Source organism: Diadema antillarum, unplaced genomic scaffold, assembly GCF_040938485.1.
Source record: "Diadema antillarum isolate AM-2024a unplaced genomic scaffold, OU_Dant_1.0 scf00000087, whole genome shotgun sequence".
Classification (NCBI taxonomy): domain Eukaryota; kingdom Metazoa; phylum Echinodermata; class Echinoidea; order Diadematoida; family Diadematidae; genus Diadema; species Diadema antillarum.
This window is the reverse complement of record NW_027270976.1, coordinates 401,478-425,237: the sequence shown is the minus strand read 5'-3', so window position 1 is coordinate 425,237 and position 23,760 is coordinate 401,478. Positions and strand designations below refer to the sequence as shown.

At 38.3% G+C, this 23,760-nt stretch overlaps 1 protein-coding gene across 1 annotated transcript in view; it reads right to left on the bottom strand.

The window, feature by feature from the left end:
- LOC139718055 (leucine-rich PPR motif-containing protein, mitochondrial-like) overlaps window positions 1-23,481 on the bottom strand; it is a 49,672-nt gene extending 26,191 nt beyond the window's left edge. The window contains exons 1-15 of the mRNA XM_071629546.1: window positions 23,338-23,481; window positions 14,493-14,698; window positions 14,014-14,136; window positions 12,629-12,750; window positions 11,607-11,752; window positions 10,385-10,423; window positions 8,879-8,966; window positions 7,400-7,504; window positions 6,754-6,793; window positions 5,495-5,649; window positions 4,637-4,748; window positions 3,737-3,774; window positions 3,386-3,455; window positions 1,890-2,011; window positions 1,329-1,419 (exon numbers count right to left, since the gene is read on the bottom strand). Coding sequence (XP_071485647.1) covers window positions 1,329-1,419; window positions 1,890-2,011; window positions 3,386-3,455; window positions 3,737-3,774; window positions 4,637-4,748; window positions 5,495-5,649; window positions 6,754-6,793; window positions 7,400-7,504; window positions 8,879-8,966; window positions 10,385-10,423; window positions 11,607-11,752; window positions 12,629-12,750; window positions 14,014-14,136; window positions 14,493-14,698; window positions 23,338-23,480 — 1,600 coding nt within the window. The 5' untranslated portion in view covers window position 23,481. The remainder of the gene's footprint in view (window positions 1-1,328; window positions 1,420-1,889; window positions 2,012-3,385; window positions 3,456-3,736; window positions 3,775-4,636; window positions 4,749-5,494; window positions 5,650-6,753; window positions 6,794-7,399; window positions 7,505-8,878; window positions 8,967-10,384; window positions 10,424-11,606; window positions 11,753-12,628; window positions 12,751-14,013; window positions 14,137-14,492; window positions 14,699-23,337) is intronic.
- Window positions 23,482-23,760: the final 279 nt, after the last annotated feature.

Sequence of the window (23,760 nt, the reverse complement as noted above, 5' to 3'; positions counted from 1 at the left end):
AGCAAGTCATGAAATTTTGAAGCTTTGTTTCTGCAAAACAGTTCTTGTACAGTGGATATGAATATGCAAATGAGTTAGCTGACCATGTCATAACCTCACAATTTTCCATTGATTGAGTACAAAAAATGACGAAAATTCAATGTTTCTGTCATTGAAGTCTAAAGTATGATGGTATTCCTGGTTGAATAACTTCAGAACAGTGATCAGGTACACTTGTAGATATCGTCGCTGGGGTGACAAGACCTTGTATCTGCAATTTTGGTGAAAATGACTTTTTTGGATTAATGGTCAAATAATGGGTTAAGTGATGTCCTGTCCAAATCCCAACTGTCTTACTCCAAAAATGAAGCCACCACGCCACGTCAAAGGAAAGGCTATCCAATTCGCCACAGTGCTTTGGTCGCCATGTTTTTTGGCTCTCCTGAACATTTGACATTTTGTAGATACGAGGTCTTATCGCCCCAGCGACGAAATACGAGGATTTGAGCCTTGGACATAATAGCGTTTGAAAGAAAAACTGGAAATTTCACAATTTTATGTACAAACTATTTGGCAAGTTGTGAGGGTATGACATGCTCACTTTGCCATTTGCATATTCATATTGACCGTTCAAGAACTGTTCCCTGAAAAATAAGCAAAACTTAAAATGTCATAACTTCCTTATTTTTCACCCGATTTCGATCAAAATTTGACCTTTGAACTTGTAATATTTTACTCTTTCTTATCAAACTAACTTATATTTGGACTGGATTTCCCCTTTAATAGGCCAGCTTGACTTGTAGATTGTAAAGATGACAGGGTCATATTTAGTCGTGGGGTTGTGTTTACTCACAAGTTAATCTATGTCCTTAGTGGTGCAGACAATAAATACTCACCATCTATCCTGACAGGCGACACAACGTTTGCTCCTGTGACAATTGCTCTGATCTTATTTTCTCCAAGGACTTAGGATTAGGGTTAGGGTTATATTTGCAGGTAGAATTTATGTTTGGTTTAGTGTACAGATATTTCATGGGAGCACCTGTCGCAGAAGCAAATGTCATGGAACACGATATTGCTCTATGTACACCAACAACATCATCATGCATATCCTCTTCCTTTTTAGCCTGTATTATGTTCCTTGATCTCAAAGAAGACTAGCACTACTATCATGAAGAGCAGACAAGGCTTCTATCTATCTGATTTGGTCAGAGATATTTCCTTGGCTTGTTGTCCTCATGAACACTTCTTGGCCATCATTGTGCTTAGTTTAATGTTAGAAAATGAAGTTCATCTTCATCAACTGCACACTGTTACCATAGCGACAAAGGTAAAAATCTGCCACTTACTGAGGGTGACAACACTGTCTAATCGATCATACTTGACTTCACTGCGGCAGATTGCAGTCAAAAGACTCTTGTCCACTGTCACTCCAACTTCCTAAACAGTAAATGTGACAGTCACAATCATTCTCAATTAATAATTCCTCAACACAACTATTCATTTAAGAGCAAAATGACTTGTGATCAGTATTATTAAAAAGACAGAACCTGCATTGATTCTCATGTTGCAAGATTTATTTAAGAAATTGCCTCAGGCAATGCAGAAAGAAGAGGGGGAAAAGAGTCTTAATGCTGCCCACTGTCACATATTTATCCCACTGATGTCCAGTGGTCTTTAAGTAGTGACGTAAAAAAAAGAGAAAAAAAACAGAGATATCCTCCAATGAACAGATATTCAAGAAAATTCCTTTTAATGCCTTGTCAGATAAATTTCACATAAATCTAGAATTGTAAATAAAATCCAGAAAATCATCCTCCTGCATTAGCAAATATGACAGAATTTTGATGACATAAGATCACAATTTCTCTTCCTAACTTCATTAAGTGAGCTAAATGTGTTGTACTTACAGCCAAAGCCGATTTGATGGCTTCCAAGGAATCACCCAAGACAGGCAAGATATACCTGGTGTATGTCTCAGACGACGGATCCACATTCAGTTCATTCATTGATTTCAGTGTCTGTAGGATACCTAGTGGATGGTAAGATAGACAGCTCTTCTAGTGACTGCTGTCTTTACAGTCTCCTTACACTAAAGTGTCTTATTGTTAAAAACACATTTTAAATCAGAGAAATGAAGATAGGTTTCAAGCTCAGATTAACATGCTAGCCAGCCAGCCAGTAAGTACCAAACTTCAGTAGCACAGACAAAAAACAAACAAACAAACAAACAACCCAAAAACAATAACATAAATCAACACACTGCAATTATACAGTGTTGAATTAGGCCATAATATACAATGTAATGAAAGGACCTATATATATTTTTATTTTATTTATTTATTTTTTTAAAGAACAGTGCTGTTGCAACTCAATGAAAGAATAAGGTCACTTTACGCCATTCACACTATATTAAACTGTGTCTTTTCAATCAAGTCAGATGGATCAATCACTTTTATTCAAGACTTAATGCTAGTGTTAACTGGGTCTAGTCAAATACTTTGAAGTTGAATGTTGTCAATTCTGAGGTATATATTTCATCTGGGTTTAAGACTTGACTGAAACTAATGTTTCCTGTAGACTAGTCATTATGAGTACTTAAAGCTGCATTGGTTTGCAGTCTTCCACCATGTTGATATCGTCCCCCGATGACTGTGGTCATGAAAAGGACCTTCTCATTAGATTTTTTGAACAGTATGTTATGACCTCCATCAGAATAAATATGTTAGTGGTGACTAGCCTATTTACACCCTCTGCAAGGAATGCCTCTCATCTCATAACATAGAATCTACTCAACAAAGAGTGATGCCTGATTGCCTGAAGTAGCCTAGTAAGCTAATGAAAACCAGGATTGGTCATGAATTTTTACAGTCTGAATATATCATACAGCAAAGAAGAGAAGAGTAACTCAACTAGAGAAGCACTCAGAGAACACAGACCTCCGCCACGCAGCTAATTTCAACCAATGATCGTGTTCTTCTGCAGATATCAGTGATTCCTGCCCATACGTATACATACTGAAAATCGCTTATTTCCCAATATAGAAACCTTTTGTTGCGTCATCAATGCCAGCGCGCGGCATGCCTCACCCTAGACAAGAAACTAGAACACGCAGTCTGGTGCGCATATGAAAACCTCAAAATTGCGCAGCTTGAACTCCTAAGTTAATTGACCCTCCCTGCCAAAATATCCAAAATCCTTCATAAAATCCACAAAAATTGCTGGATCACTACCCAAAATTAATAATTTATTCCTTGTGTCTTTCTCAACCTTTCTTGCAAGTTTCATCCAAATCCATTCACAACTTGAGTTATTTTGCACACAGACAAACAAACCAATGGTAATGAAAGCATAACCTCCTCCCTTGGCGGAGGTAACAAGAGTGAAAAGAGTGATAGTGATTTACCATCTCTGTCTCCTGAAGCCTGATGTCTTGCCAAGAGAGGCCAGAAGTAATGAGATCTCACTGGAATCCCCTGTAATCATCAAACATCATGCTTTAAGCACATTCTTTTATATGATCTTTAACAATCATTTAACATCTTAGAAATCAATAACAAAACACAATGTTAAATACAATTTCGTTGCAAAATTTACTACTCGTAAAATGATTACACACAAATCACAGAATGTCATCTTTTGACAAAAATGGGTGGCTATATCTATACTTCAAAAAGCATTCCAAAAGCAATCATATTGAGAGTACACAAAGCACACATAGACCCTACATTCTGTAAAATAAAGTAGAATTACTTACCTCTTCAACCATTTTCTTCATGATCTCAATTGCATAATCTGTAAAAAGATTTTAGTGATACAGAAATTATCAGAGCAAAGAACTTCAAATTGCAGCTTTCAACAAAGACTAAGAATGTCCTCTTTCTAAAAAAAACAACAACACCATTTCTGCATGATATTCAAATATCGATGCTCATTTTCTTCAATCTTGACAACAGTAATCCTAAAAAATCAAGTAAAGAATAAACATCAGCAATAAAATTGAATATGAAATATCAGTTTTTTACTTAAAGCAATGATTACCCCTTCCACAAAAATGGGTCATCTATTAACATATGAAGCTTTGGGGAAAATTGTGGTTACCATGGCAACACTTTCTCCGACAAACACAAAAATCGTGTCATGTACATCTACACCTCAATGTCATGATACAACTTTAGTTTCATCTAAATTGCTTCAAAACTGTAGGAGTTTGTGACACAAGATTTGCAACCGAAGGCTCAATTGCCTGACAGGCCGCCCGACTGACCTCCCACTGCTTCCTATGTACCCCCTTATACACTTCGTGTATACGGGGGTATAATTATATGGTGATACAACATTTGCTCCTGCAACAATTGCTCCAGTCTTATTTTCTCCAGAACTTAAAATTAGGGTTGTGATACTGATGGGGTTTCAGGTCTAGTTTGGGTTATTAGCGTTATGTTTGTAGGTAGAATTTACGTTTCGCTTAGTATGCAGATATTACATGGGAGCAATTGTCGCTGAAGCAAATGTCATGGAACCAAATTACAACTATATTTTGCATTTTATTAAATTGATTGTCCATCCAGATGATCTAGAACCAAGTAAGCTATTTCTCATACAATTTGACCAGAGATGACATGCATGTAATGTACAATGTTTCACACAGACTCACCTCCAGTCTTGTTGGCTCTACGTAGAGTGGAGTGAAGAGCAACAATGTAAGGAGTGGAGTGCAGACCAGATGATTTCATCTCATCCAGGTAACGGAAGAGCTCTGCATGAGGCTATGAAGACATGTGACATTTGAGAAGATAAATTTTCAAGCACAGCAAGGAGTATCAATTTCTCTTTGAAATACAGTAAACAACTATAAAGTGCACTCCAGTTATAACGCACAAGGTTATAAATAAATTTTGGTTGCAACAAAATAAAAATTGAGGCTGCAACATTATCGGCTCTATGTATTTTTACTGTTTATTTGTTCGGTTATAGCAAAATTTCGATATAATGAAAGAAAACTGCTGGTCCCGAGGACTTCATTACAACGGAGTCCACAGTACATATAAAAACAAGTATCACTTCAAAGTATCAAGATGCACATGCGTAGGAGTACATGTTATTTTGTGTCTATGTGCACAGAATTGATAATATGTGGTTAAAGGTTCTGTTTACCTTTGGGGACAGTGAATTGAAAATTTTTCAAGATATGACATTTAATGCATATGTGTAGGTCTGTTGTACCACAAAGCATCCTATCATATGAAATTTTCACAATAAAGCCAAAGATATTAGGAGATATAGATCTGTATTTTTCTCAATAAACTGTAACTGTAGACGGTTTAGTCTGGAAATGTTTTTATCATAACTATTGTTCACATTTTGTATATGTAACAATACTTACAGTACCAAGTAGTTGTTTCTATCCCAACTCACAGTTTAGAACTATTTTAAAGCACTAATGCTGGGTTTTTGTTTCATCTGCAAACGGTAAATCGTGTCTCTAACCCAAGTTTGTGATGATAGTACCCACCAGCATCATTTCCACTGCATGGTCAATGAAGAAGCTCCCCTGATTGAGAGGCTCAGAAGCTACGTCTGGTCGAATGTTCTCAAAGAGTTTGACGATCTCAAAGGCTGAATCAACCTCACCCTTAGTCATCAGACTAAGGGCCAAGTTTATGGCATCTGGACCACAGAAAGATGACAAGTCACAACATTTTGTTTTAATTACTACGAAGAAAAATAGTGCAATGAAATATAAATAAGCTTAGTAAGTCTTTCCTTCAGGTTTGAATTATTGTTTTTAGACGGAAAAAAATGGGACAAATGCACTCCATGCAAAACGAACTACAATCTCAGTCCTCATGCATTACAAAAAACTTCTGCTATTTAATCTTAAAAATACATTTCCGTCTTGAAACTTCAGAAATTCTACAAAATCCCATCCTCATCCCCCCATAAAACGAATGTTCACATAACAAAATACCACAATAAAAGGGGTAGCAAATGATGTCACAGAAAGTACATAATGATGTCAAGGAATGTAGGCTTCATGAGTAGGATTTGATATGCTTCATTATTATTGATAGTTGCCATCTCAACTAGAAAACACTGCAAATTTTGAGGATAAACATGAGGCAGCTTTCATCAACAATAGCTTCAAATGCACCTTCACTTAGAAAGAAACCCCCCCCCCCAAAAAAAAAAAACAAACAAACAAAAACAAAACAAAAACAAAAACAAAAACAGAATACCAAGTTCTGGGAACAAAAGATATCAATGATATAGTCATGTGAAGGTGTATGTTTGTATTAAAGATCTAATCAGTTAGGTAAAATGGTGTAATGATAAAGGACACAAACATTCAATATACGCAAACATGGTTGTAAATGATATGTATGTAGAATATTGACTGGTTTGACTGGGATGACTGATCATACTGGGATCACTTGTTAGGTTATATAAGCACTGAGTACCCAGTCCATGCATTTAACATTTTAAGTAGTATGAAACATTCTCATGTAGTCAAGAAAGACTAAAAAGGACATACTTTCTTCTCAATTAGATAAAGATAATCTCTAAAGACACACTCAGGCTGTTGAATGATAAGGCACATCAGATGGCATGTGGCAGATTTCAGTTACAGAATGTATAAATGAATGAGGGTTGCATTCCTCTGTTCCACAGAATGTATGAATACATGTTAATACATATTCTCCAAATATCCTAATCTCACTGTTAACACTACTGTCAGGCATGTATCACAAATTATCTTACACAGAAACATACCTGGAATGTATGCTGCATTTATGTTAATCTTCTCCAGTATCTGAAAATCAAATACATGAAATTATACTGTTTTACACTAAAAAGAATGTACATGAAAGCAACATATCATTGTGACAGAATAATGAGACTGACAGTAAAACATGCACAGCTACCAGCTGCTAAGGCATCTTTTTTTACTTTAACTGTTGTGATAGGAATGATGGCATGCTGAACAGTCTCATCTTTTTATTATCATTATTATTTTACCTTGGTCACTAAAACTGCACAGCTTTGAAACATCACTGAATGCAGACATTTCAGAGAAATTAATCATATCAAGAGACCAAGCGACTACATGGATACAATCAAACATCTTTAACAATTCATATAGGTAAGATTAAACATTCTTAGAAATTCTACATGTGAGAATCGTACATCACATAATGTTTTGGTCATGAAACAGGTTTGTGCAATCAACATTTTTCTGCAATGCTTTACATACTTTGGCTTGATGCTGCTGGCAGGGAGTATAGTACTGAATTCATTCAAGGACACTAACATGCAGGAATACCATCATACGTAGATAATTCTATCATAAATCACTTAAAATTGAGAAAATCAAAAGACAAATAAGATTAACAGTTTACCGAGAGAGCACAAGGAATACCTGAGAAAGATGTTGACCATGTCCAGATGTTGTCAAACTGTATGCTACAGCTAGATAGCATCGTCCTGATAGACTCTGTGAAGAAGAATCTAATTCCTGTGACAGCTACCAAAAAAAAGAAAGAAAGAAAGGAACTTACTCATACCAAAGCCTGTTTCACCTTTAACTACACAAGTTTCTCATAAAAATGAATCTGATATACTATTGCAGTCTCCATTTTGCTGGAAATACATTAGAAGTCACCACATTTAATGTTAGAATGTTGAGTAATAAAACTCTCGACACAATGCTGTATCCAATTCATTCATGTTTCACAGCAGCTGTGATAGTGTGGGAGTGAATTTGTGAATTTTCATATTAACCAGACCAAGTGTGAAATAAACTGTAAGCAAATTCTGAGTCATATTTCATACATGAGCTGCTGAAAAAAAGAAAGTTGCTGCAGTAACTTTTTCTTACTTCTGACAAACACAACCCCCCCTCCCCCCGCATACTTAAAATTTGTCCTCTTAATATGTTCCTTATAATAATTCTGCTGTTATATCTCTATAACCAATTACCCTGAATATCCAACTGTCGCTGATTCCTAATCAAGAACACATCACACCAATGATGTCTGATGACCAGATCTATCTATAACAGATTTACACAATAAATTATATTATAAAATGGGTTCAAGAATGTAGCCAATAGGAAGCGCTGAAATGAGTCACGTGTGCTTTGGTTATTCTAGTCCCATTGCACTGCGTGTTAAATCCTATTGCCGATCGTCTGTGCGCGCGGCGGCTCCTTTGAATTGCATGCATACACGCTGTCAATCCTGTAAACAACTTCTAGTTCGGGCTGCCGGCCGGCCGGCCTTTCTTCCCTTGTGCAGAACATGTGTGGCGTACGTATACTCTTATACGTACAGTACAGTAGACCAAGCGTTGTGGGACTGGACGCGTACATGGAGTCACTTTGAAGGGCAAATGCAACGATTTAGCAGGTTAATTCTCACGCCGTTTTCAGAGTATGTTGTCTTGTAGGCCTATATGAGGAGTCTATATCAAGTCTTTAAGGTAAAGGGTGCATATTCTATGTAAAATAAGTAAGTTTTCATGCGGGAACTTAAGTGTCCAGAAACCCAACCCCCCATCATACTTATATGTGCGGGATTTCCAAGTGCGACGTGCGTAAATGTTTGGGACGAACATCTTCGGACGTCTTGACCCACAAAGGTACGTGAAAAACGCTGAAAAATGCTGTTAGTTTTCGAATTTTCGACCCATTTCATAAAACAAATGATGCACAGGATTATTTCGTGGCGTTAGTGGAGATGCAGCTCACTCTCGGGTATTTACAATGTAGTGCAACATGCACTTGGCTTCGCCTCGTGCATGTTTCACAATTGTAAATACCCTCAAGTGCGCTACGCCTCCACTAACGCACTCTATCCTGTGCATCATTTGTATAACATCAGCAATGATACAGTCTTACCTCATTTATGCTTTCTACATCTCCTTTCTCTGCATAAGCACACATCAGTGCTGTGTAAGTGTCTGAGCTGGCCTCAAGTCCAACACTCCTGCAATAAAAAGCAGGAATTGAGAAGCAGGAATAACTTAGCTTTGCTTGCAGTGTACAAAGATTGAGGTAGGGTTGTCTGTAGGACACATGGTGAAAATCTCACTGGCTTTGCACCACTATACAATTTGTAGATCTGACTATTTCAAATACAAATACAAAATGTGTAGATCAGATTCTGTTTACATACAATGAGACTTACATCACATCTTTAGTATCTTCCTTTCTCAACAAAATAACAATATTTTACCTCTGGCACATAATTAGCACCATAACATAGTGTCAGTCAACATTACTATCACTATTTCAGTGTAGATATCAAAATGAAACTGTTCTCTAGAACTATGTTTCTCAATGCCTTGATAACAAGACAATAGATTATGAAAAACAATCAGAAATAATTTTCAGTGGGAGAAACTTCCTGTAGAATTCTAACTGGTATCAAAACCTACATTTACAATGCATTGTTTTAATTGCAAAATATATTGAGAATTTCTATTCTTACTACAAGAACATCCACCCACATAAATTTTCTCACATGTGTGAAACAGCAATAAATTGACAAATCCATATATCACGTATACGCTGTGTATACGAGCACTGTACATTGAAGTAAAGCATATCATACAGCCATTTGCTGTACTGTACCCATCTATATACATACACACACAAACATACACACCATGCCATTTAAACACACTCATGCTATCCACTCACATATCACACTGTGCAATAGGGCTGTGCGATGGAAAGTAATTGTCTTGCGGGGAAGTTTAGTGACAAATTCATTGAGAGATATTTAAAAAATCTCTAGCCAGGACTGAAACTATAAACAAAGAACCTTGCTTGAGTAAAAAATCTCAACTACATGTACAACTGAATACATGAGGCTATTAAAGAAAGTTCTGTTGGATTTGATTACCTCTGAAATTATCTTCAATGTTAAACTGAATGACAGCTGACTACATAATATCATATCTACTTTCTGCAAGGGCTGTGTGTCATGCATGGTTTTAAAGTTCAGGTTAAAAAATTTCCATTCTATTTATTAGAAACTTTTTTTTTTTCATTTTTTATTTTAGGTTCCTTTTCCTGATTGCACAAGGCTGGAAACTCTTAAACAGCATTGTGAATGTTTCTGTTAAAATATAGTACAGTACTCCAGTTATCTAATATTTGGTATTGGACAGTTGTGTAAAGCAATACTTTTGCGATATTCAGCTAAATGTCTTTACAACACTTCTTGATCATAACCTAAAAAGTTGCAATTGAGAACTTCCCTGGAGTGATAATTGGCTTTAATCAATCCTTGTCACCTCAATAACAGAGGTTTAAAAGAGAACTGCATAAAACAAGCACACACTCACACACACACATGAGCACATAACACACATAATTAACATATGCTGTTATACATACCTCATCACATTCAGGATATTCTTTGCATTTTCCAGATCTCTGACAATTAGAAAAAAAAAAATTACAATATTGACACACCAAATATTTTGAGTAAAGCACTCAATTAAAAGCATGATGCCATAAAAAAAGGGCCAATCCCCCTCCCACCCCCCCACAAAATGTGTGTATTTTTGCATTACATATGGTAAAAGTCACAAATCACATGTCATCATTTCATTTCATAATCACTACTTACGCAACATATATATCTCATGAACAGCATTTATATGAGGCATTTGTCTGCAGAACAGTATCTATATCTATACATTTATCTATGTGTATATATATATATATGTGACCAACCACAACAAAAGGATCCAAAAGTCGCTGACGGCTGAGCCGAGAAAATCGAGTCTGAAGTCAGATCATCAAAATCGGTCAAAAACATTGAATATCTGTTCTTGACAGAATTTTGTAGTCTGATGTTTTGTCTATCATCTGCTGAAATTTCGAAGCTAAATGATCAAAGAAAACGCAAGAAATCAGTGATTTTCTGAGCCATGATTTTCTGATTTTCAACGGAAGAGAAACATGTCCTAAGATTTGGATTTAGTGCCGCAGATAGACTCCGCCCCTAGCAATGAGGGAGTGATCTTATTGGTCAGTGCGTGGCATCCTGGTTACTGATTGGTTGTGCGTAGACTGCTGGTGGTAAGCTTGAATGAACATCGCGGAGGTTGCTGGGAGCATACCTTCTACTGTAAAGAGATGAAAACCTCCCTTACCTCCCCTTGATCACAATTGCGTCGGAAGGAAAACTTGGAAGGTGGTTTTCTTGAAACATTGATTTCCTAGACCACTCGACATACTCTCTTAATATCATTGATATCTCCGCAACCGAGTATTTTCATGAGTCGTGTTATATATGAAATTAAAGTAGAAGAGTAAGGGAATAATGTCATGTTATTTTAAGAAAATTGACCTCCCCCAACTTTTGGATCCTTTTGTAGTAGCAGGTCACATATATATCTTTACAGACACAATGATCAATGTAAGGGGTAAAGGGATACACAAAACTCTCAATAACAAATACAGAAGTTGATTTGAAAGCAACCCTGTCATAATATCAAAAATGAAATTTTTTCTTCACAGAAATGCAATCCATTTTACAATTTACAATATGATTGTGTTGAATGCTGGAGGGGGGGGGGGGGGGGGGGAACAAGCCCACAGGTAAACTTACCCAGCTCTTCCATGACCTGTGATGAGAGAATTGAAGATACCCTCTGTGACCGGAAGATCTTTGGATTTCATGAACTCCAAAATCTTGGTAGCACCCTGAATGTCACCTTGCAGACAGTAAGCACTGATCAGTCGCTGGTAGGTTATCTATGTAGGAACCACCAGGCCAGAAGTAAAACATTTATACACACAATGTGACTTACTACTAGACCAGTCATAATACTTGTGAACATTAACATACTGTGAATCTCAATGAATTGGTAGGGTAGACACACAAGGGTTTGGTGTCATCATATGCAAAGTCACATACTTAAAAAAAAACAAAAAAACAAAAAAACAAAACAAAACAAAAAACCTAGCATACTATGATCTAAATAACATATCATATCAAATCTTTTTTTGCAAATGTTTCTTCGATCCACTGTAACACATGACTAAAGTCCAAGCATGGAATTGTGACATTTCATATAGGCCTTACTCTTGTGACCTTGGTGTGTGTGTTTCTTGGATTCTCTTTTGCTTTGTTCCAATTCATCTTGGTTTAATGTCAAGTTAACCCCAAAGTTCTGAAAATATAATGGTAACATAGCAAGTGACTGATAACAGCCATGCGCACATACTGACTGATTACCTAAATTCTAAATAGCCTTGCCCATTGTCTTTAGACAGAGGTAAAATAAGAGAAAGGCGCAAGAAACTAAGAACAAGTCACCAAGGTAAATTCAAGTCGACAATCTTCCAGGGAAATTCTACAATCACTTTTCCATATTCCTGCGTGTTAAGTGTCATAAAAAGGGAGAGTAATGCGTTAACTAAGGTGGGTTTGATATCTTTGTTTTACCCAAATTCCTCTTATTCATGCCAGAATACCAGTATTACCTTATTGATAACATACAACTCTGACCACCATGCCACATGGACTTAGACGTAGTTCACTGTGGATAGATGTCTCCATAGAGGTGGAGAGTTACAATTGCCTTTCATTCGTGTTTGACTGCAGAGAACATAACACAGAGCACTTACCCTGTTTGGCTCAATCCCACATGTCTCCATCCTTGCCAGAAAATCAGTGGGTGAAAACTGGTGTTCATTCTGGAGGTAAACTTTCAGCAGAGCATTGTAGTGGGTGACATCATAAGTTGAACCTAATAAGGGATTGAGTAAGATTAAGGCATCGTGCAAATACAGGTTTGACACAGCTCTTCACAAATAATCAAAAGCAGAGGTAAAGTCATTAGTAAAATCATTGAACAGTACAGAATACATTGCAAAGGAACTCTGCTCATTACCCTCAGTGTCAATAAAAAATAAAAAAAAGAGATTGTTATGACATTCTTATGTTCCTTTTGAGCTCGTTCTGGCAACAATTTTACAATGTACAGAACACTGATATTGTGACTCTCGCACGGTGGATACTGCTATGGCCTGATAAACATGTACGTTATCGATTAATAAACATCACGTAGATATCACAATTGGGCATGCGCGGCAATTGCAATACTTCCGGCATACCTCTATGGGTAACATTCCACATTTTTATTGTCACCCAATTGAAATCATGTTATCACAGTATTATTTTACACATTTCATATACCGTCAAACCTGTCTATAGCGGCCACCCAAGGGAAACAAAAAAAGTGGCCGTTATAGACAGGTGGCCGCTATAGACAGGTAATCCAACTTTATGTGCATTGCTTATACATGTACATATATCATCGTTGGATACATCAATAAGTATTCCTTTAATGTACATAATGTACATGCGTAAATGTACACACGTGTATTTCATGCATTGAACAATGCCGGTGTTTATGAAATTGTTGCACAGTAGCATGTGTACAGTCGTGAAGAAAGCTTAACACTAGTGATTTGTTATGACTGAATAAGTGATGAATGCAGCGGTGGCGATCACTGCACGTTGCCCATGAATGTCTGCCACGGCCACAAATCAGAAAAACACGCTGAAATACCGGCTCTGTGGCCGCTATAGACAGGTTAAAATCTACCGCGGGAAACAAAAAGTGTGGCCGCTGACCGCGTTAGACAGGTGGCCGCTATACACAGGGTGTTTAACAGGGCTTTTCTCTCGGGGGGATTTTTAAGTGGCCGCTATAGACAGGTGGCCGCTAAGGTAGGTTTGACTGTACATATGTGTCCATTTTAGACGTAAATCAACAGTTTCTGTTGTTACATGGCAATAATGTTTCACCTTCAAAAACAAATGTCAATATTGCCACTCAATACACTCACAGTGTAACAAAAACAGATGAAGAGTACAAAGTTCACCAGTAAACACCAACCATTACATTGCAAGCGACTGTAAGAACCAGTAAGGATTCCAACAATCATCTGTCCTAAATGTAAATGTAAACCAATCATAAGCAGAGAAGGGTAATTACTCCACCAACCTAACTGCTTCAGCTTATCCCAGATGTTGGATGCCAGAGCCGTCCTCTCCTCCAGAGGAACTTCAGGAAGGAGAGATCCACAGCTCCTGATGAGTAGGAGAGCTTGGTTGGGCTTCACAGTACCTAGGTGTAGTAACAGTGAGATCAAGTTTGATACTGATCTTGAAGTCATGCAGTGCAATACGCACTTTTCAGTCACTTTAGGCTTCCTACTGCCCAGACTGTAAATAATGACACAGTTCTTAAGAACTAACTTTATGAAATTCTCAAAGACTGAAACAGAAGGAAAATTGATTCATATCAACATGGACTATTCTAAAAGATAGCTAGCTCCTGCTAACAATCTGTGAGCTTTGTTACCCATCTTGATTATCAGAAAAATTATCTGGGATTTCCATAGCCCATACGATTAAATGATCTCATACACACAAACAGTAATACATACATACAGTAAAGATTAGAAGGAAGTGTTGTCTTACCAAGTTTGCAAACTTCATCAAAGACAAGAAGGAGTTGTGTTTTGGTGATACGTCCTGTGCGACGAACCATGTCATCCAGTCTCCGGAGAACTATGCGAAACTCATTATCTGACTTGACAGGTTGTGGGCTGGTACTCGGTGGCTCATCTGCATGTTGTACTGAGGTTGACTGGAATCTTGATGATGCGGTTACTGCACATCTCAAACTAAAGAATAATATCAAAGAATTGCATAGCACAATGTAAGTCCGAAGTCAAATCAATAAGCCAGGTCATAATGAGCTCATGTACACATTGGTACAAATTACTTTTTCCTCAGTTGGTAAGGCACTTCAATCACTCATTTTCAAAGCGGCATAATGCATAAGCTTGCCCAACTTAACCATTTATGGAATTTGTGTTAAAAGAAAGACTGAACTTGTGTTTAGACCAGGTGACCAGAATAGTCCGTCAGTTGACATTTTAGCATGCAACCATTTCTTTGTTTTGTATTGAATGCAATAACAACCTTTTTCTTTTGATTTTGCCAAATACCAGGCTTGCTGTCAGGTGGATGTGCTGGCAAGCACTATTTAGATAAGGATCACATGAATAATCATCACATCACAGATGCTTATCTCAGTGAATTAACAAACCCAATGCCTGTTGGCACAAATGACCTTTTGCTACTCATGTGCAAAGTGGAACAAGGAAAAGTAGAAATTACGCGGTGCGTAATATATGTCCCCGCCGGAAGTAGCATTTTGTAACAAAATGTGCAATATAGGTAAAAAATCAAGGTCAAAGGTCAAAGAAGTCAAAGGTCAAAATTCTGTGTAGAAGTTTTGAAGCCCTCACCTAGTGCCATCACATAAAGCAAATGGAATCGAAATTGGGTTAGAAATGGCGAAGGAGTAGCATTTTGTAGCCAATGTACAATATAGGTAAAAAATCAAGGTCAAAGGTCAAAGAAGACAAAGGTCAAAATTCTGTGTAGAAGTTTTGAAGCCCTCACCTAGTGCTATCACATAAAGCAAACGGAATCGAAATCGGGTTAGAAATGGCGAAGGAGTAGCATTTTGTAGCAAAATGCACAATATAGGTCAAAAATCAAGGTCAAAGGTCAAAGAAGTCAAAGGTCAAAATTCTGTGTAGAAGTTTTGAAGCCCTCAACTAGTGCCATCATATAAAGCAAACGGAATCGAAATCGGGTTAGAAATGGCGAAGGAGTAGCATTTTGTAGCAAAATGTACAATATAGGTCAAAAATCAAGGTCAAAGGTCAAAGAAGTCAAAGGTCAAAATTCTGTGTAGAAGTTTTGAAGCCCTCACCTAGTGCCATCACATAAAGCAAACGGAATCGAAATTGGGTTAGAAATGGCGAAGGAGTAGCATTTTGTAGCAAAATGTACAATATAGGTCAAAAATCAAGGTCAAAGGTCAAAGAAGTCAAAGGTCAAAATTCTGTGTAGAAGTTTTGAAGCCCTCACCTAGTGCCATCACATAAAGCAAACGGAATCGAAATTGGGTTAGAAATGGCGAAGGAGTAGCATTTTGTAGCAAAATGTACAATATAGGTCAAAGGTCAAGGTCAAAGGTCACAACTGAAATTCTGTGTAGAAGTTTTAAAGCTCCCATGTAGTGCTATCATATAAAGCAAAGAGAATCAAACTTGGCTCATAAATGACAGAGAAGTAGCAAATTGAACATTTTGATCACACACGGATGCACACACGGACGGACGCACGGACACACGGACGGACGCACAGACGCACAGACACACACACGTACGGAGCCCGTTTCATAGTCCCCTGCTCGAACTCGTTCGGCGGGGACAATTACAAACTGGTCTATAGGACATCATGTCCTTGAATGCTTTTTTGAAGGGAAATCAGAGCAAAACAATAGCTACATGTAGGCATTGCTATTTTGCTCAGTTGGTGACCGTGTCTCCCAAGTAGTATCTTGGCATTGTACTCACCAAAACCCCCAGTAAGTATACGGGCAAGGCATCTCCAATTTTATCAAAACATTAAAAACAATTCTACTGCAGAGTATTTCATTTGCTTCACCTTTCCAGTCAGCTTTCTCACCTATATGTTACGCTCACATTCTTGAGATGAATAATTACCCTATATCTTTTTCTTTCTTTTTTTTGTGTGTGGTAATTTCAACCTTCTAAGTGTTGTAACAAACTCAGCTGATGTCTTCAGTGATCACTGCTTAATCAGGAAGGGCTAGGAGACCATCTGAAACTGAAATTAACTGTCTAATAATATGTAAAAACAACATAGAAACAACCAGGAACTGAAAGTAGTACACGACATACATCGGCTGGTTTTGTAGATCATTCTTGCCTAGTCTTGCATGATAGTGTATTAGTCATGACAAGTGTGGCACTATTTGGCGCACTTGCAAACCACCGAAGCACCATCTGTATCCCAGCACGAGATCCCACACACATGCACACAGTTATGGAACACATGCCATTGACCTACGGTGCCCGATAGGTACTCAAATTCGCATGCACTGCTCGATTTATAGGGTAAAATTTCGCACTGATAATATAGGGATGTAAAGTGCATGACTGCCGGTGTTTTAGTCATAGATCTACATCATCTACAATGTTGCACTAGAGTAAAATACCCCATTTGCAGAGGTTTAAGGGTTTTTCCTCATTGTAAACAGATCAGGCAAATTATTTTCAACCATTTCATATAATATAGACAAGATTATTTACAAACGCTATTGTTATCATAAAAAAATATGACCAATGACAAATGCAGTTGTCAAGACTGACCAGGGCAAAACCCGGCACAGTTTTGGCCGATATGCGCCGTAGTAGCTTGGCTTGCGGCACGATGTACAGTTCTTATGCAATACGCATGTGCTCTGTGATCTTCAGCTGAACGCTTTCACATGGCTCGCGAACATTGACTGCTAAGTGCCGATTCTCATTGCGAAAGCACGTGAAAATAGCTGGAGCACACGCATCGACTACAAACAGGGATCGCCATTCTGGCGGTGTTCTTGATATCTTTCTTGTGTTTTTCTCATTTTTTTTAATGGTTACATCCATTTCCAGAAAAAAAAAAAATGGCGGCTCACATCGGCTCCCGAAAGTTCTATTTTACATGAGGATATATTTTCAAAATCCATGAATAACAGGAAAAAAAATCCAGTTTATTAGACCCTTGTTTCTTAACTGTGATGTTATTAAAGAAGTACAGAAAATAATATTTTGGATGCACTATGTTCTCATTTAGGTGAGGAAATTTCACTTTTGTCAGAGATTGTGCCCATTTTATCTGTTGATTTTTGTACATTGGTAGTGTGCTACCAATGTGTGGTTTGCATGTACAGAGTGTGCCGCTGTGTTTAGCAGTAAATTAGTTATATTACCGAATATGTTGTACCGGTACCTGCCGTGAACGGGCCGCATACTGCCACCATTACTCTAGACACTTGTAGACATGATTTGATATGAATTCTTTTACTTGAACAAATATTGCTGAAATTTAGCGGCCGAAAGATTGAACTAAGTTGTTACATCGCTGAACAGTCCCTGGTTTGAGATTGAGTATGCATGATTTCATAGGTTTGTTGGAGGGAAAATGTAAGGAGAAAGGGTGGCTTTTAAATTCTTTGCTTGCCAGATTCTGGCAAGCATTTTTTCCTCTTATTCCAAAACGCTTCCCGACTTTGATTTTCACTTGCCGCGGGAAAGCGCTCACTGTAATTTCACTCGCGGTACGTGTATCCGGTAGCGTGCAAAAATGCGTGCAGTTTTCCATAGCCAAGTAACGTACAATGACGCACCCTTCGGTTCAAAATAATGCGTGTTATTTTCCATATCAAAGTGACGTACCATGACGCACCCCTCGGTCAAAATTTTGACCGACAATGATGGGATTTTGACGCACCCCTCGGTCAAAAATTTGACGGACAAAGCTGGTAAAATGACGAACACCTGGGTCACAAATTTGACGGACCAAACGAGGAAATGACGCACCCATGTCCGGGGGTACAATTGTAGTGCTAGTGGGGTGAGTCATTACATTGACAAGTGCATTATGCAGCAATATTTGGGGTAAATTTCTCACATTATGCAACCGAAATACTCACAGTAACAAGGTTATAATGCAGAAATTTTATCCATATCACAACATCGCAGTTTGCTAGCTGTAAGTTGCCATTTTGAATCTGTAAGCCAATCACATGCGAGGTACGTGTTTTAGTAAAAAAACACGTAGAAACTACCTCGCATGTGATTGGCTAATAGATTCATACTGTATGTTTCTGCAGTTTGAACGCGACGACGTGACGGGCTGGTTGATGTGTTTTACGTTGAAAATTCTACTAAAATATTGGATTATTATTCATATAAGTATAGCGCCCTCGTCGTCGTCGGAAGGCTTGTATCCATTCTGGTCGTCAAAAAATCTACAGAAAATACATTTTTCGTGATTTTCTACGAGGATTGATCTGCTCATACCAACGAATTTGGCTACTCAAGGTTTGAGTTCAATAAACTGAAAGACAAAAACAACGGGGAAGGTGTCATGAGAGAGTAAGTACATTATAGGAGTGCATACCGACTTGAAGTAGCGTGCGACGAACTGTTTGCCCCTTGGCCCCACGTACTTCAACTTATGTTGGCGGTTGTGATACTCGTATGACATGGCTATGGCTATGGCAGCAGATGGTGAGGAGGATGTTGTTGATGTTGTCGATGCTGATAGTGATAGAGGCCAGAATACTTCTGAACCAGTCATTATAAATGAACTGCTTTGTTTCATTCAAAATCATCTGAAACGCACAACCAGGGCAAAGATTGCCGAGTGTGTGGCGAGAGGTTTCAGCCCGGACGAAATCGTTAAAGCAAGAGACATTCTATCGAATGATGTGAACCAAAAGAGAATAACGAAACTGAAGAACAGGCGTAAAGCCAACAAGAGTGAGCAGACAGCTGATGATATTGTTGGAGCAATGATTGAGCTTGACCAGATGGGTATAGAGACTAATTTTGTTGCCAAGAATCTGTTTGTAATTCCTAAGTGTGATCCCAAGGAATTAGATCCCTTTGCCACCCTGCAGAGACTGATTGAGCTGGAGGAGAGAATGACGACAATGGGGGCCTCTGTCAGAGCACATGATGAGGCTATCAGGCATCTACAAAAGGGAGAAAAGGAAAGTGTGGTGGTAAAGAACTATTCTCCCTCGTATGCCGAGCTTGCAAAGAAGAATGCAAATGGAAGACAAGCTTCTGTGAAAGGGACCGATGTACAAGTATCATTGACGAACAAGAAACCTGCCGTGCAGATGAACACAAGGACTGCCAGTTCGGCGCAGGTGCAGGCCACACTGTCATCTGTGCCTGTACTGGAGAAGGTGTCCAGCGTCAAGTCTGATGGAGGTACCGACAATGCAACAGGGCCATGGCGCACAGTTCAGCACTCGAAGCAGCGGTCAGCAGGAAACCAGTCCAGAGAGGTAAACAGCAGTCAGCGTCAGAAGCGTAGGATTCATGGAACCGTCAAGGGAGATGTCATATATGGTGCACCTCTGCCAAAGCGAGATTTTTTCATCTCACGCGTAGCGAAAACAACCTCTGATGATCAAATGCTGAGATACATAAAGAGCAAAGGTATTGACACAGCTGAAATAGTTTGTAAGTCAAATATGGAGGCAGTTTTCAAGTCATACAAGCTGTCAGTTTCTGTGGATGAAAAGGACAAAGTCATGGAGGAAAGTATATGGCCCTATGGTATCTGCGTACAGAGATGGAGAGAAAGGGCAAGAGAGAGACCTGGGTGAACATCATCGAAAATGGAAGTGAATCACAAACTGTCACTTATCACCTATAATTGCCAATGTGCAAATGACTCCAAACTTCCTTTTTTAAAGGAGATTTTTAAGCGTAGTGATTTTCTTTTATTACAGGAACATGGTTTGTATGAATCACAGTTTCTCTGGTTTGATAAAATAGACGATGAAAATGGTGTAGGGAAACATGGGGTTAGTGCAATGAATGAAGAAATTTTGTTGTCGGGAAGACCTCATGGAGGAACAGCTATAATCTGGAAACAAAGTAATAAGTTGAAAGTGGAACCTGTAAGATTGGATTCAGTTAGTAAGAGAATGGCTGCAGTTATTATAACCTTTGAAGATATGAAGAGAATGTTATTATTCAATGTATACATGCCGTGTGATGATAGGTCACAGTACGGTAACTTACGGCAGTACCAGGAAATTTTAAATGATATTGAGATTTGTTTGGAAGGAACCAATGTTGACTATGTCTGTATTGGTGGTGATTTTAACACTGATATCTCCAGAGATACTTATCAAACCAGATTATTTTTAACATTTTTCAATGATAATTTTAAAGTTTGCACACAAGATGAGTGTTGTATGTTTGATTACACCTACAGAAGTAAAGGGACTAATGCTACATCATTGATTGATCATTTTGTTACAACTGAAAATCTAGCAGAGTCTGTTCAAGAATACGAATGTTTATGGTCTTGTGTTGGATGCCAGCAAAGCTTTTGATAGAGTCAACTTTGTGAGATTATTTGAAATTATGTTATGCAAAGGGGTGTGTCCAATGTTTTGCAAGCTGTTGCTAAATATGTACTTAGATCAGAAGATCAGACTCAGATGGAATGGAGTTTATTCTGATTTTTTCACAGTTTCAAATGGAGTTAAACAAGGTGGTATATTGTCTCCATGTATGTTCTGTCTCTATATTGATGGGCTTCTGCATCAACTGCAGGCACTCGGTGAAGGATGTTACATGGGTCAAATGTTTAGTGGCGTTTTCTCATATGCTGATGATTTGATCATTTTATCCCCAAATGTGTCAGCTCTGAAGGAAATGATTACTATCTGTCAAAAATATGCTTCTCAATTTGATTTGAAGTTTAATAGTGACAAAAGTCAGCTTATTATATTCAAATGTGATGGAAAAGAAGTTGTAGATCCAAGGATAACAATTAATGGAGAGTATGTGAAAGTTGTAGACAATATATGTCATCTTGGTCATATTATTACAAATGATATTTTGCATGCTGATATGTCTAAAATTAATGGTGATTTTAACCGTCAGTGTAATATTTTACTGAGTAATTTTAGATATGCCAAGTGTGAGGTACGTAATGTTTTGTTTCAAAAATTTTGTTGTAGCTTTTATGGCTCTCAGTTATGTCCATTATATGACTCCTCTTTAGATGCGTTATATAGACACTGGAGAACTGCTGTTCGAAGAGTATGGAAAATTCCATGGCAGACACATAATGCATTCTTGCCTTTTTTATCAGCAATGATGAGCCCTGAATTATGGTTCCATAGAAGGTGTTTGAATTTTATAATGAAATCTTTAAACACAAAGAATCAGATTGTTTCTTATATAACAGGAATGAGTAGATTTGGAGCATATTCTGTACTAGGTGGTAATTTGAGATTTTTGAATAGTAGGTATTTTTTAGACCAGTCGAAGATAAATGAAAGATGGAAGGCATTATGCGGTGAGATGGATGAAGCCATGAGGAATGCCGAGCAAATAAGGGAATTGATACATATGAGGGATTACAAAGAATTTTCTTTTTTAAACCCTCAAGAATGTAATGAGTTGATTTCGTATCTGTGTCTACATTAAGGTGGCATAGTGTAGCTGGAATGGAATACTTTCAGGGAGAATGAGTTTTTGTACTGGCTACACTATTATACAGAACATAGAGTAAAAGATGCATTTTTTTTCTTTTTATATCATCATGACTGCTTCGGGGACAGTTGTGCGTATACGGGTGCATAGTAGAACATCGTACTTATTGAACAATGTGTGCATGTGTGTCTCACCTCCCTGGTCTATGAGAGCATGCACGGGCGCACGTGCGCACTTGTGTGTACACATCATGTACATTGTACTAGTAGTCAGAGAGTGAGGTACATTGTGCTGGATTGGGTGCGTAGTTTTTTAGCCGGGATACGGATGGGTGCTGTGCTCCACTCACTTCCCCGAACAGTCAGAGCGGGCACGGGTGAGGGAGGGTTGATGGGCGAAAATATGTGGATATCTGTTGGATCTCCCTGAGGGCAATTTTAGACCTATGTGTGTGTATGTTTAATTTTTTTTTTTCTAATATTTCATTTCTGTATCCATGTCTACACATTGTATCTGCATGTTTCTAGGAATATTTTACTGTATATATATGTGCTTTGTAAGAAGCGAATAAAGAATATAATAATAATAATAATAATTAATCTGGTGAGTGTAGTGCATTCTTGAAATGTTGATTTTGCTATAAAATACAAGCTTAAATTTGCTGACCTACATTGTAGCCTATAGGGCCGTGAATTAGACGCAATCGAGAAGGGTGAGGTACCTCACCCAATTTTCCATAGAGACAGTGGTTAAGAACATCCACACAGCGATGGGTACTAATACCTTCCGTCTGTCTACGGAGGAGAGCGATAACGTGAAAAATATAAAAGAATCCTCCGGACAGACGGATCTTTCTGTCTACCTTGCCTTGGCATGGCCCTTGCCCTGTAATTTAACGACAAACGTCCAAGTCCAAGACCTAGTGATGACGAAAGTCTGACAAATAATCTCACGTTTTAAATATGCTGCTCTCTCACATTGGCATCTCTGCCCCCTGTGTGTTCCTCTATAACACACAAGAAGATGGCTTTAGCTACAGTATTTTACATGACATGGCAGCGACACAGCCAGAATTGACAGAATATAACAACACGGTTTGCAATGTATGGGACTGCGTGACTCATAGATACACGCACATGCTGTGCACTACACGTGATACACGGGTATGATTATTGACGCAGTGAAGTATTCTTCATACTTACTTGAAATTCGTTCGAAGCACTTCAGCATACGTTTCTTTACTCAAACATCTCGAAGCAGGCGCTTGAACAAATGATCTTCTCGCAATTCTTGCAGCAGCAGGCAGAAGCCTAGCTATTTTCACTGATCGCATGAGGGCTGCCATTTTACGCAGCTTAGGTTACGCAAGATACGCAGCGCAAGGGCATAATTGTGTATGATTCAACACAGCTTTCAAGAGCTGGGCAGGCAGTCAGGCTTTCCAGCATACAGTTAGCTACCCTTCGACAAAGGGCGTGCGGCAGGGAGGTGATCATTACTCTATGGAGGTGATCCTCTGTGGATGGATCCTACTTCATTGGATGCGGCCAGCATCACTACTTGGGTCATCCTTCCACTTTCGTTAATGAAGTGAAGATGTGTCAGGGGGATGTGTGAGCTGTGTA